This window comes from Mya arenaria, chromosome 13 (genome assembly GCF_026914265.1).
Source record: "Mya arenaria isolate MELC-2E11 chromosome 13, ASM2691426v1".
Taxonomy (NCBI): Eukaryota; Metazoa; Mollusca; class Bivalvia; order Myida; family Myidae; genus Mya; species Mya arenaria.
The window spans coordinates 47,470,776-47,484,563 of record NC_069134.1 but is presented as its reverse complement, the minus strand read 5'-3'; the positions used below and the strand labels follow the sequence as shown (position 1 = coordinate 47,484,563).

At 41.8% G+C, this 13,788-nt stretch overlaps 1 protein-coding gene across 1 annotated transcript; it reads left to right on the top strand.

The window, feature by feature from the left end:
* The first annotated feature begins 341 nt into the window (after positions 1-341).
* LOC128215588 (NACHT and WD repeat domain-containing protein 2-like) lies at positions 342-13,738 on the top strand. Its single transcript, XM_052922298.1, has 7 exons — positions 342-694; positions 3,611-3,699; positions 5,879-5,998; positions 7,604-7,816; positions 7,984-8,128; positions 8,362-8,936; positions 9,219-13,738. Exons 1-7 carry the CDS (start codon positions 574-576, stop codon positions 13,209-13,211), a joined length of 5,256 nt encoding a protein of 1,751 aa, XP_052778258.1. The 5' UTR covers positions 342-573; the 3' UTR covers positions 13,212-13,738.
* The last annotated feature ends 50 nt before the right edge of the window (positions 13,739-13,788 follow it).

Here is a 13,788-nt window from a genome sequence, read left to right as displayed (position 1 = left end):
AAAAAAAAAGTTCATACACTCTGGTTTTTGTTTAGTTTACAACATTAAAGGCACATTGCAAATAAAAAAGTTACCTTTCCCTTATTAAGCATGGTAACTACTACCTACAATTAAAGCACTAAATATCTGATTATCAAAATGAAAGCGATCATGATGAATAATGGATTTAAATTGAAACGTCTCAATATAAGCCCGCATGAAGGCCCCGTTCAATAGGCTTACGAATGTAGGTATGGTTTTAAACCGTCTATATTCGGAATGCATTGAAAACCTTCATCCAATATAGCTTCGGTAAACAAGATGGCGTCACATAGCAACCTAGCGCGTGTACAAACCGGACCGCTATGTTTATTGCAGTAGTGGTTTAAAGTTTCACTAAATGAGATATCTTACAAAATTTAATTGTTACCTCAAGACAATGCGCGTACTTTTAATGAAATTGATATAATGATAGACTTTTAACGTCAAAAGGTGTCTGGATAAATAAACTGACATTTATACAATGCATCTATAGTGGTTAAACTGTATTTCAACGGAAGTTGTTAAGGCCAGGGGACCAGAAGTAATAAAGGGATGGAAGGTGCAGACTGGGAGCCCATCGTCCATCGGGTGCTTGCCGGAAATGTGCTACCGGAAGAGCTACCGGAAATCCCTCAGAGGGTCGTTCGTGTGTTCCTCAGCTCCACGGGAGTTGGTAGGTGTTTTACTTCAGGGGCGATTGTTTGGAGTTCCCTACATTAAACTTGGAGAACATGGAATGTTAATTACGCTTTAAAGTGAACATTAATATGCATCTGGTTATGAAATCACTAAGTAAACTTATCTTAAATGTGTTACGTTCTGTACATAGAAATACAAAAGTCTATTATACCTCATAAATCGACCTTTTTATAGATTATTCTTTTCTGCTTATTGAACTTGAGTTTAAAAATATTACGTTCGATATAGATTCTTCAATGATCATTTAAATAGTATTGAAAGTTTATATAAAGCATTCAGTTGACTTTTCACAAATGCCAGCTTGGGAAAAGTCAACATTGCTTCTTGTTCTTCTACAGAAGTCGATTTATTTACATAACTGTAATATTGGTCATAATCCCACAGCAAAACAAGTACGTGCTGATTTAGACAATAGGTGATAATCGTTAACAGAATCTTGATTTTGCTATTGAATATATTGTTAGTTAATGTGTTATTCCTATAACCTTATTACGGAACACACCACGTGTCGCGAAGACTCGTTTGTATTTAATGGTCATACCAAGCCGGTTAAAGCATGTGTGTTAATGTATGAAAAAGTCATCCCACACTGCTAGATAACAAAAATCGCTTAGACCAAAGACCGAACAGTTATCACCAGGACAGCAAAATCTCACTGTAAACAAAAAATATATCTTGTCAGGAGCTTCGTCTTTTAATGAGAAAATATTGATTTCACACGGGTGGACTTTAATGGATGTTTTACCCTTTCATTGGTTATATTTGAATGCTCATACTTAACAAATGTCCATTTAAGAAATTTGTATTCCAGTTAGATAGTGTAATTGATTTCCTCCTATTGCTGTATTAGCGATTGATATTCAACCCATTAACGTACGCTTAGTTTGATCTGTATGCTACATATCGTGCACTGATATTAAAAATATAGTTTTATTGGCGGGAGGTTGTGAGGGAGGGGGTGGGCGGGAGGTTGTGAGGGAGAGGGTGGGCGGGAGGGAGGTTGTTGTGTGGGAGGTTGTTTGGGAGGTATGTGGGAGGGTATGCGGGAGGGGTGTGGGAGGGGTTGGGCGGGAGGTGTGTGGGAGAGGGTGGGCGGGAGATGTGTGGGAGGGTGTGGGCGGGAGGTTGTGTGGGAGGTGTATGGGAGATTGTGTGGGAGGTGGGTGGGCGGGAGGTGTGTGGGAGGGGGTGGGCGGGAGGTTGTGTGGGGTGTGTGTGGGAGGTTGTGTGGGAGGGGAATGGGCGGGAGGTGTGTGGGAGGGGTGTGGGAGGGGTTGGGCGGGAGGTGTTTGGGAAGGGGGGTGGGCGGGAGGTTTTGTGTGAAGTGTATGGGAGGGTGTGTGGGAGGTTGTGTGGGAGGTGTGTGGGAGGGGTTGGGCGGGAGGTTGTGTGGAAGGTATGTGGGAGGTTTTGTGGGAGGTTGTGTGGGAGGTTGTGTGGGAGGTGTGTGGGAGGTTTTGTGGGAGGTTGTGTGGAAGGTATGTGGGAGGTTTTGTGGGAGGTTGTGTGGAAGGTATGTGGGAGGTTTTGTGGGAGGTTGTGTGGGAGGTTTTGTGGGAGGGTGTGTGGGAGGTTGTTTGGGAGGGGGTGGGCGGGATTTTGTGTGGGAGGTATGTGGGAGGTTGTGTTGGAGGTGGATGGGAGGGTGTGTGGGAGGTTGTGTGGGAGGTGTGTGGGAGGGGGTGGGCGGGATTTTGTGTGGGAGGTTTTGTGGGAGGTTGTGTCGGAGGTGGATGGGAGGGTGTGTGGGAGGTTGTTTGGGAGGTGTGTGGGAGGGGGTGGCGGGATTTTGTGTGGGAGGTATGTGGGAGGTTGTGTTGGAGGTGGATGGGAGGGTGTGTGGGAGGTTGTGTGGGAGGTGTGTGGGAGGGGGTGGGCGGGATTTTGTGTGGGAGGTATGTGGGAGGTTGTGTCGGAGGTGGATGGGAGGGTGTGTGGGAGGTTGTTTGGGAGGTGTGTGGGAGGGGGTGGACGGGATTTTGTGTGGGAGGTATGTGGGAGGTTGTGTCGGAGGTGGATGGGAGGGTGTGTGGGAGGTTGTGTGGGAGGTGTGTGGGAGGGGGTGGGCGGGAGGATGTGTTGGAGGTGTGTGGGAGGTTGTGTGGGAGGGGGTGGGCGGGAGGTTGTGTGGGAGGGGTTGGGCGGGTGGTGTGTTGGAGGTGTGTGGGAGGAGGTGGGCGGGAGCTGTGTGGGAGATGTGTGGGAGGGGGTTGGCGGGAGGGTGTGCGGGAGGTGTGTTGGAGGGATTGGGCGGGAGTTTGTGTGGGAGGTATGTGGGAGTTTGTGTGGGGGGTGAAGGTTGTGTGGGAGGTTGTGTGGGATGTTGTGTGGCAGGTGTGTGGGAGGGGTTGGGCGGGAGGTTGTGTGGGAGGTGTGTGGGAGGGGATGGGGCGGGATGTGTGTGGGAGGTGTGTGGGAGCGAGTGGGGCGGGAGGTTGTGTGGGAGGGGGTGGGGCGGGAGGTGTGTGGGAGGGGATTGGGGCGGGAGGTGTGTGGGAGGGGATTGGGGCGGGAGGTGTGTGGGAGGGGTTAGGCGGGAGATTGTTTGGGAGGGAGTGGGGCGGGAGGTTGTGTGGGAGGGGTTTAGGCGGGAGGTTGTGTGGGAGGGAGTGGGTGCACTTTTGTAGGAGCTAGCACACCATTGAAAACGGGGACATTGCCAATTATGTTAATAGATATGTATACTGAGCCTTAAAACAAGGATTTTAATAATCACCACACGTGTGTAATGGTTATTTCGATCACAGTAATGTTGAGTTATTCAGTTGAGTTACAATATTAATGAAAATCAGACTTGACGCGGAAACAAACTTTTGCTCGAAAAGTCAGTTTGATTGTGTTGAATCTTATTATATTTGCATTACCATAATGAATTAAACGTTTGTTTCAGACTCCCAGACGGAACGTAATGCATTGGTTGAACGTGTGTATCCCCCGTTACGAGAATATTGCCGTCAGAAATATGGTGTCGACTTTCAGGTATATAAGCAGGTCGGATTAACCATGATTATTCGTAGTCATTGCGCTAATCCGGCCCAAATCTTATGTTGAAATATTTAAAGTAAGGTACATGTATCTCGGTTACGGGGGTTTCAGTCATCAATCATTTTGTATTTCATCACTAATCTGACAATGCCTAATACAATAAGTTAGGTTATAAGCCTTTTGCTTATCAATATCTTATTAAAAAGCATAGTCTATCATTTAAAGTTATTGTCACGTTAATGGAGCATACATGTTGATTGAATAGGATCACAGGATAAATATCCTGTGGTATTTTACCAAAGGAGTATAGACTGGAAGTTGTAACACACTAAAGGATAAACCCCGCCATAGTATACCCCGTTTATATGACAAGCATTAATTTGTCCTTGGGGTAAATTTTGGACTCGTTTAAACGGAAATTGAAAATAAAAGAATATTTTTAATAAAAAGCCAATAATTTGTGTTAGAAATTGCATATTGTTTCATTAAATTTTATTGATAGCTATCATAGGTGACATTTGTCGATTTATATATATTAAATACTATCATAATTATTTCGCATAAACTGACTGGCTCATGTTTTTGGAGGAAAAATAGTTCCAAGTAATGCATCTGAAAACACTTTTTTAAGATCATTTTACTCTATGATATCGAAAATGCAGAAACAATACAGTTATAGCATAAACACCGGCTAGTCCACACGGCCACCGTGACTTTAATTAAGATGATTGATATGCTGTATCTTAAAGATACATTGATAACATCACGTGATAATGTCAATCAACCAATCATCCAACACCACAGTCGTAATTAATTTTCAATCGCGTTACTAACGCTAATAAAAATAGTGGTCTTCAAAGACAATATTTGTGCAAATATCAACAGCTTTTGGTATTTTTGTTTTAACACTCCTTATGATTTGCCGCACTTTATTTCGTAATTTAAAAAATGCATTTTTCAAACCATGAGCGAGTTACTTTAAATAAGTCAACAATAACAGCTAGGTCCTCTGTCCTCTCATTAAGTTAATGTAAGACTGTTAGAAATCTTGCATTTTAGCTGTTTACATTTGTTTAACTGTTTCGAATATTATATTAAAAAAACAATTTAAGAATCAATGATAATTTTAAATGTTATAACTTCAAGTTCAAAGTATAATACCGAATGGAATGCGGTAGCTTTTAACTGCATATTAAAAGGATTTCACATTCCATGTGATGTTAGATATTAAAACTTGTATGTTAGATCCCCTAAACGAGGGGGTAAACCGTATCAGTCGCTTTTCAGAAAAAAAGTTCAGGAAAATCGATAAGAGTTTGAGTAAAGTAAATGACAATGTATTTATTACACTTTTCGGCAATATTTTTTTAAAATAGGGTAGATATTAACTGAAACTCCCTGTCAAAATATAAATGACCCCGGGGCTATCTCAGCTCCTGCGTTAATATAACATTAAATACCCAAGGAGGCAAATTTACCCCACCTCTGGATATGGCGTAAGTTTGCCCCCGAAGCTCAATTTTTTTGCCAGTTCTAAATACACGTACCGTAGTTCTATATACACGTACCGTAGTTCTAAATACACGTACCGTAGTTCTATATTTACGTACCGTGGTTTTATATACACGTACCATAGTTCTATATATACGTACCGTGGTTATATATACACGTACCGTAGTTCTATATACACGTACCGTAGATCTATATACACGTACCGTAGTTCTATATACACGTACCGTAGTTCTATATATACGTACCGTGGTTCTATATACACGTATCGTAGTTCTATATATACGTACCGTGGTTCTATATACACGTACCATAGTTCTATATACACGTACCGTAGATCTATATACACGTACCGTAGTTCTATATACACGTACCGTAGATCTATATACACGTACCGTAGTTCTATATATACGTACCGTGGTTATATATACACGTACCATAGTTCTATATACACGTACCGTAGATCTATATACACGTACCGTTTTTCTATATACACATATGTTAGTTATATATACACGTACCGTAGCACTATATACACGTAACGTAGTTCTATATACACGTAACGTAGTTCTATATACACGCACCGTAGTTTTATATACTCGTACCGTAGAACTATAATTTTGCCCTCTGACTTTGACAAGGGTTTTCTTTTTGTTGTTTCTAGATGGTTGACCTGGAGTGGGGAGTGCTGCCCAAGGACAACGTCGCGGACCCCTACCTCACTGACTTCAGGTTCCGGGAGCTGCACAATTGTCAACAAATGTCTGCCGGACCAAGCTTTGTGGTAATTTAAGCTAGATCAAAAGACATGCATCCCCGACATATCATTAAAACATTGATCCATCTTTTCTTTCTTTGCCTCAGCAAATAAAACTTGGTATAAAGAACACGTTTGATTTGCCATTCAAATATTTGTTTATGTTTCATTAAGCTGCCATTCAAACATTGCGCTCACCATTGCACCTTGAAGTAATATTTGTGTAACGTATCAAGTAAAGGACTGGTATACCAATATTAAATATATTCCCTAAATACAGTGAACGCTGTATTCTCTTGAAGGGTTTGATTCTGTGGTTTTGCGATCTGTTTTGAATCAGGTTATTACTTTCTCCGATGTTTTGAAGACACACGCTAAGGTCATCAAATATTTATACCATTAGCAGCAAACTCCTTGTCTAGAGATTACAAACTACTTAAGGTTGTAAATGCACACAGGCACGTATTTTAAATCTAAACTTTTAAATGCATTACGGTTGATTTTCAAGCCTTCTACTTGATTCACAAATGTAGAATGAGTCCGTGCTTCGTAATTTGTCTGGTAAACAAATTATTTATTTTAACAAATAATTCAACTTTCATGTTTCAGTCAAGCGTCTTTTATGTAAAAAGATATTATCTATCAATGAAAGTCTCTGAAAAAGGATCACAGAATGCAGCATGTGCATGAAATAACTATTGATGTTGAACTGTTGCAGTAATATGTTCACTATCTTCATAATCTATAGCTCATCGCCAATCACAGCCGAGTCGCAGTATATAATTGATATAAATGCATTTAAATAATACATGAACTATACCTACACATTCATATCTCTACACGCATTGTGAACGGAGCAACATACATATCTCAACATGCATTGTGAACGGAGCAACATACATATCTCTACATGCATTGTGAACGGAGCAACATACATATCTCTACACGCATTGTGAACGGAGCAACATACATATCTCTACATGCATTGTGAACGGAGCAACATACATATCTCTACATGCATTGTGAACGGAGCAACATACATATCTCTACATGCATTATGAACTGAACAACATACATATCTCAACACGCATTGTCAACGGAGCAACATTCATATCTCCACTTGCATTCTGAACGGAACAACACACATATCTCTACATGCATTATGAACGGAGCAACATACATATCTCTACATGCATTCTGAACGGAGCAACACACATATCTCAACATGTTTTGTGAACGGAGCAACAGACATATCTGTACATGCATTGTGAACGGAGCAACATACATATTTCTACATGCATTGTGAACGGAGCAACATCCATATCTCTACATGCATTGTGAACGGAGCAACAGACATATCTCAACATGCATTGTGGACGGAGCAACATACATATCTCTACATGCATTGTGGACCGAGCAACAGACATATCTGTACATGCATTGTGAACGGAGCAACATACATATCTCTACATGCATTGTGAACTGAGCAACATACATATCTGTAAAAACAAAAACTAGATTATATACTGTTTTCATGGTCACCGTAGCAGAGGTGTTAACAAAACCAAATCAAGGCGGCATGCGAATGATCCGTTAATGATTTTGCGCATAATGTATACTGTATTGTTTCAGGCGTTCATAGGCCAGAAATACGGTGAGCGGCCGCTGCCGTCGGTTATCCCTGCTGAAGAATTTGAGACACTGATGGTGACCCTCCGCGGTCACAGAAACCGGGACGCGCGGTCGGCGACGCTCCTGGACGACTGGTACCAGAAGGACGATAACTCTGTACCACCCGCGTATCTCCTTACTAGGTTGACTGAGCGGCTGCCTGACTATTTCAGTGTGCGTAATAGCATTTATTCTGTTCAGAAACCTGAAACCTTGACAGTATTCAGTAATAAACTTTGATTGCCGAATAGCAGGATTGTTTATTCAAAGTGTTTAAAACGAATTTACTATGTGCACTTGTATATAAGGATGTATTAATGTTTCTAAATGTACGTTTTCAGAGGGAGAATGAGTGTCGAGAGGCGACCCAGCAGAAGTGGATGGAGGAAAAGGAGGAGATGAGGCGGCTTCTGCAGAAGGTGGCGGAACTCGCATACCTCCAGGGTCTTATAGACGGGGAAACCCAGCAAAAATACACCGCCTCAAGTAAGCAATATGCGCATTATTTTATATACATAAAACATGTTTGTGGTTTAATCTGGATGTAATTGAGCACAGTTTGTTCAAATCGGTTTTGTGATATACGACGGCTCTGTTTTCTTTTAAGACCTTTGAGATAGATTTTTTGATGTTGATTTATAATTTATATTTTAAAATATAGGATGAAAACCTTTTGGGATATCTGTACCTGGCAAGTCATGCTCATTGTTTTCTTTTAGCACAAGATATATGCATACAGCACTTGACAGAAGAATCCGGTGAATCGCAGAACCGATGTGTTATGTTTGCTCGAACCATTGTTGACCTGAAAAACTACGTTGAAGATAAGAAGGCGACCGATTTTGCTGAAATATCCCTCAACGAGAAAACAGACTTGTTAGAACTTGACGAAACTTGTGCAACAAAACTCTCCCAACTTAAAACACGTGTCAAAGGACTGCTGTCAAATAGGAACTGTTTGGATTATGACGTTTTATGGCGATATGATGACGTCATACACCCAAAACTGCACGCTCCATATTTGAACAAGCTGTGTACAGAGTTTCGTGAGACACTGACAATGATGATCGACCAAACAGTTCCGAAAACGCGTTTCGACGTCGAACCGGACATCTATGAGGAGGTTCTGCAACACTGGCTTTGCTGTAAGCGGAAGGCTGTGAATTTCTACGGTCAAGAGGAAATCGTTAGCGGGGTAAAGAGATACCTGGCTGCCCAGTCTAAGAAACCGCTCATTGTGTACGGCGAGTCCGGCTCTGGAAAATCCACTCTACTTGCTAAAACGGCAACTGAGGTCAGTATAAATTTCATACATCGGTAGATATACGAGAGTATGACAGTATTATCTTTTGAAAAGTACTTACATATAAATGTGCAGGTTCTGATTTAAGTTATATACTGGATCGTGACTTATAAACCTGTTTTAGATTCTGCTAGATCGAAATGGGTTTCGTTTTAGTCGACACACAGTGGAATAACTTTTTATATGAAGCTGATCATCGCCTATGTTACTGATGTATAGCGAATACAATGGTGTATTTTGGCATACTGTATATAGTCTTATATGTACTTTCAGGTTGTTAAAAACTCATCTGGCCGTACAATTTGCGCTATCCGTTTCATCGGCTACACTCCGAAGAGTTCAGACATCAAGCAAGTACTGATGACCCTCTGTCACCAGTTACTACACACCCTAGGCCGACCCTCCAATGACCTCCCTTATGATTGTAAGGACCTACAGCGCTACTTTGCAGACCTGCTCAATTCTTTCCCCAAAGAGCTCAATGTTGTGATATTTTTGGATGCTATCGAGCAACTGATTCCTGAATACAACGCTCATTATTTGTCCTGGTTGCCCACAGAGTTGTCGCCGAATATTAAAATCATCATTGCCACACATCCAACCAAACATGGTATACTGGACCGGCTACAAAGTGAGATTATCAAAGATGTGAATTACACACTGAGAGTGACACAGATGTCACAAATGGATGCTGATGGTCTAATGCAATACGCGCTCAGCCTTTATGGTAGAAAAGTGACAACGCTGCAGCATAGTGTGTTCAAAGCCAAGTTCGGGGACTGTTCATTGGCTATGTTTGTTCAGTTGTTGACTCATATGGCCAAGCATATTTCGTCTTTTGACAAGTTAGTTGTGGATGATGTACCGTCTAACATTTCTGAAGCAATAAACAAGTTTTACAATGAACTGGAGAAGATGCACGGAAAAGTGTTAGTTGGACGATCATTAAGCTATTTGGTAGCTTCAGTAACTGGTTTAAGTGACTGTGAAATGGAAGATCTTCTTTCATTAGATGAAGATGTGCTGAATTCTGTGTTCATATCGTACCATCCACCGGTCCGACGAATACCATACGTGAAATGGTTGATGCTGAAAAAAGACATCGACGTTTTCCTGACATCACGAGAAGCGGACGGCGTAACGGTGTCGCTTTTGTGCCACGAACAGTTCGAAAACGTCATCAAAGAGCGCTACCTGTCAGACGAAAAAGTAAAGAAAGATGTCCACTCTATGCTGGCAGATTACTTTTTGGGAACGTGGTCAGGTAGGAAAAAGCCCGTCCAGGTGCCTGAGTGCAACGGAGTTCAGTTGCTTTTGCCCTGTGGAAAAGAGGCTGATCGCTTGGTCGCTTCTCAGCCTCTGTCGTTTGAAACCCCTGGAAATGGCGTCAGGTTCAACAAACGAAAATACGACCAGGTTCCGAGACATCTCTACCTCGCCGGAAGACTTGAGGAGCTCAACAGTCTAGTGCTGTTTAACTATGAATGGTTGTATAACAAAATCAAGGCTCTCTCGTTGACTCATATTATGGCAGATTTTGTTCTCAACCCTGGTGAAGAGGCAACTCTTGTAGAAGAAGCCTTGCGCGTAGCGGAATCAACCATTCAATCCGACATTAATAACTTGGGGCCCGAAATTTCTGGTCACCTGCTGCCATACTTTAAGACCCATCCAAACATCCGAGCTCTAGTTCAACAATGTGACAGAGCGGGCCTGAAACACTGTGCCCTTGTTCCAAACTTTCCTTACTTACAAGTACCCGGAAGTGCATTGCAGCATACGCTGGCGTCAGATGTTTGCAGTGACTTTTACATACTAAGTGGAGAGGATAGATTTTTATTGCAAAAGGTCAAGGACAGCTCCCTTGTTCACAAGTTTGACGTTGCAACAGGCGAAGACAAGGGCAGTATATTTGCATCAAACGGCGATCTATATGTTACGCCAAACGGGAAGCTCTTTGTCATCGTGGACCATATAACAGAAAAAGCCATCAAGGTACATAATTCAGTCACGGGGGAATTCGTCGGGCAGTTGATAGTTATGAATCACATCGAATTGAAAGTGAAGGAAAAGTACAAAATGTGTTGTGTAAGCCTCACAAACGAGCGATTGAGCGTCATTGTAACTACAGACGTCAGCTACTTATGTATCGCTGACCTCGCTGGTTGTGAGTTTCTGCAAATCATTGCACTCGACGGGAAATGTGAAGTCAGCCGAATTGCTCCAAATGGGCGACACATATTCTGCAACTCGAATGAGTTCATGCTATGCTACGATATGTACTCATTGGAACACATTTGTACGGTTCCAACGGGTCATCGTCCATCCACTCTTGCTTTCACATCTGATGGATTCCGCGGATACCTTGCCAACCCATACGAAGCCAAGCTCTTGGTCATGCATATTCACAAAGGAACGGTTGAAATGGCTTACAAAAGCCCCCTGGAAGAAGATTTTCCAGATGACCAGATTGTCGATCTGAAGGTTTCACCAAAAGATGATATGCTTCTTATACGAGGAAACGATACCATACTCGTGTATGACAGATTCGCTGAGAAAGTAACGGTGAAATTTACTCGCCCAGATGATGTGCCAAAAGAATTCAAGTTGCCAAAAAGTTTTTACACAGATTTGTATTTCACCAATGCTGACTTTTCTCGAGATGGAAAATTTGTTTTTGCCACGATGTTTAGAAACCTATACCTGTGGAAAGTCTCGACCGGCCAAAGAATAACTACGATTCAAGCACCAGTAGGCATCATCACGGAAATGCTAATTTCGCAGAACACTTGCCAAGTCATTACTCACTTGAAAGGATCCAAGGACGTGCAAGTGTGGAACGTCGATGATGCTGTTAAGCAAATCAACATGCTTGACAAGCTCACAAACGAGGTGATAGAAGCTAAACTCACCGTGGATAACTCAGTTGCGTTTGTGAGATGCAAGGACAGCGATGAGTTAGGGGTAATTGACATGCGAAATGGCATTTTGCTCGATTTACTTACACACGATGCACCCATTCAAGATTTTGCTTGTACTCCAGATGGGCAATACGTCCTGATATCGAGCATTCCAAAGAAACGTAACGTCGCTGTCAAAATATGGGATATGGATGAAAGAAAGGTTGTAAAGGAATTCGGCAATACAAAGGGGTACTGCTTAGGCGCAAAGAATACACAGTCCATCATCTACGTTGCTCAAGAAGAGCTGAATTTCAAAGCACCTTTCTACATTACACGGTTCAGTTTCATGTCAGATGGGTTTAGAGAAAGTACACACCCACTTTCACTCAAGTACATTTTGGACAAGCCATTCTTGACCAGCGATGATCAGAACGTCGTCGTTCTGACCGCTCAGGATTATTTGGAAGTGGAGGCTGATTTTGATACTCCAACCATTTGCGTCTTCTCTCTCGAAGACGATTACAAGGTTTCATACTATACGCCAGAAAGTTTTTCTGAAGTTGTCAACATCAACACCATCAAGAAGGTCACCCCTTGCTCCAATCAGGACAGCAATTGCGTCATGGTCATGTACAGTACAAATGCTGTGAGCATAGAATACAACGAAAAGCCCGCTGACCAATGGCAAACTCAACTAGGTCTGTTGGTGCTCAATATTTTCACAGGCGCCATCATCACCATATGCGAACCGTTTATGAATCCAGGAACTCCTACCGATTCCATTGTGTTTTCAGACACATCTGTTTGTATAGATTCTGACTACAACATTTTTCACATCGGAGAGGGTCGTTTTATCAACAGCCTCCAGAGTCCCAGAGTGCCACCAACGGCTGTAGTCCTCCAAGGTGGTGCCGTTATCTACTACAAGGACAGTCATGTGTTCGTGGTCAGTCTTCGTACTGACCTACCAATCGCAAGATGCGATGTCCATTCTTCAATTTCCAGTATCACAGTCTGTTCAGATGAGCGAACGCTCCTTGTTGGCTGCCATGATGGAACCGTTGTATCGTATGTAATCATTGACCATGCTGTGGACGACGTCGACCAAATCATCCGTACAATGGGCAGTCGCTGTATTGATGACGTCAGCAGAAATGGCCTGCTATCTGGTAGAACATCCCGTACGTGGGACCGCGTGGAAGATCAGAAGTGCCCGACATATTCTCGCCCTCCGTCCGCCCTTTTGACGGGTCCAAAAGAAAGGGTTTTACTCAAGCAAGTAGAACCCGCGCCAAAATACCGCCCAAGCTCAGAAACGCTGATATATTTGAATGAACGATCCAGGTCCTGCAATGTACAATGAGTGTTAATTTCTGGCCAGACATTTAAACTGGAAATTATGATAAAGACCAGTTGAGAGTCGTCCTGGAACAAAAAAAGAACACATTTTTAAATATTTTGAAAAATACGTTCGATTGTTGTTCTTACGATAGAACTACCCGCATTTGTTTAGCGTTTTCTTTTGCGGAATTTTACATTTATTTTATTGCATTTATTCTGAGTAAAAAGCTTTTATTTTTCCAATTTTAGAAATATATGTATATATGTTTTATCTTTGAACTGATTAGATTCATAGTTATACCAGAGAACATGTTTTTATATTTTTACAGAGCAATATAGTGTTTATTTATAGATGCATTTATCTGTTCACTGTTTTAAAGTCTGTTTTAGGTCACAGACGTTTATCGGTGATATATTGTACCGGGATTATGCTTTTCTGTGATATTTTGTCCTTAAATAAGAACTATGTTTACGTTTTTGTTACCTTTAATTCTGTATAGCATAAGAATATTAGAATAAATAGATATTACGAAATAAAGTATATGGATACACTTACACATTTGTGCATTTTTGTCTCTGAGGCGCAGCAGATAAACAAT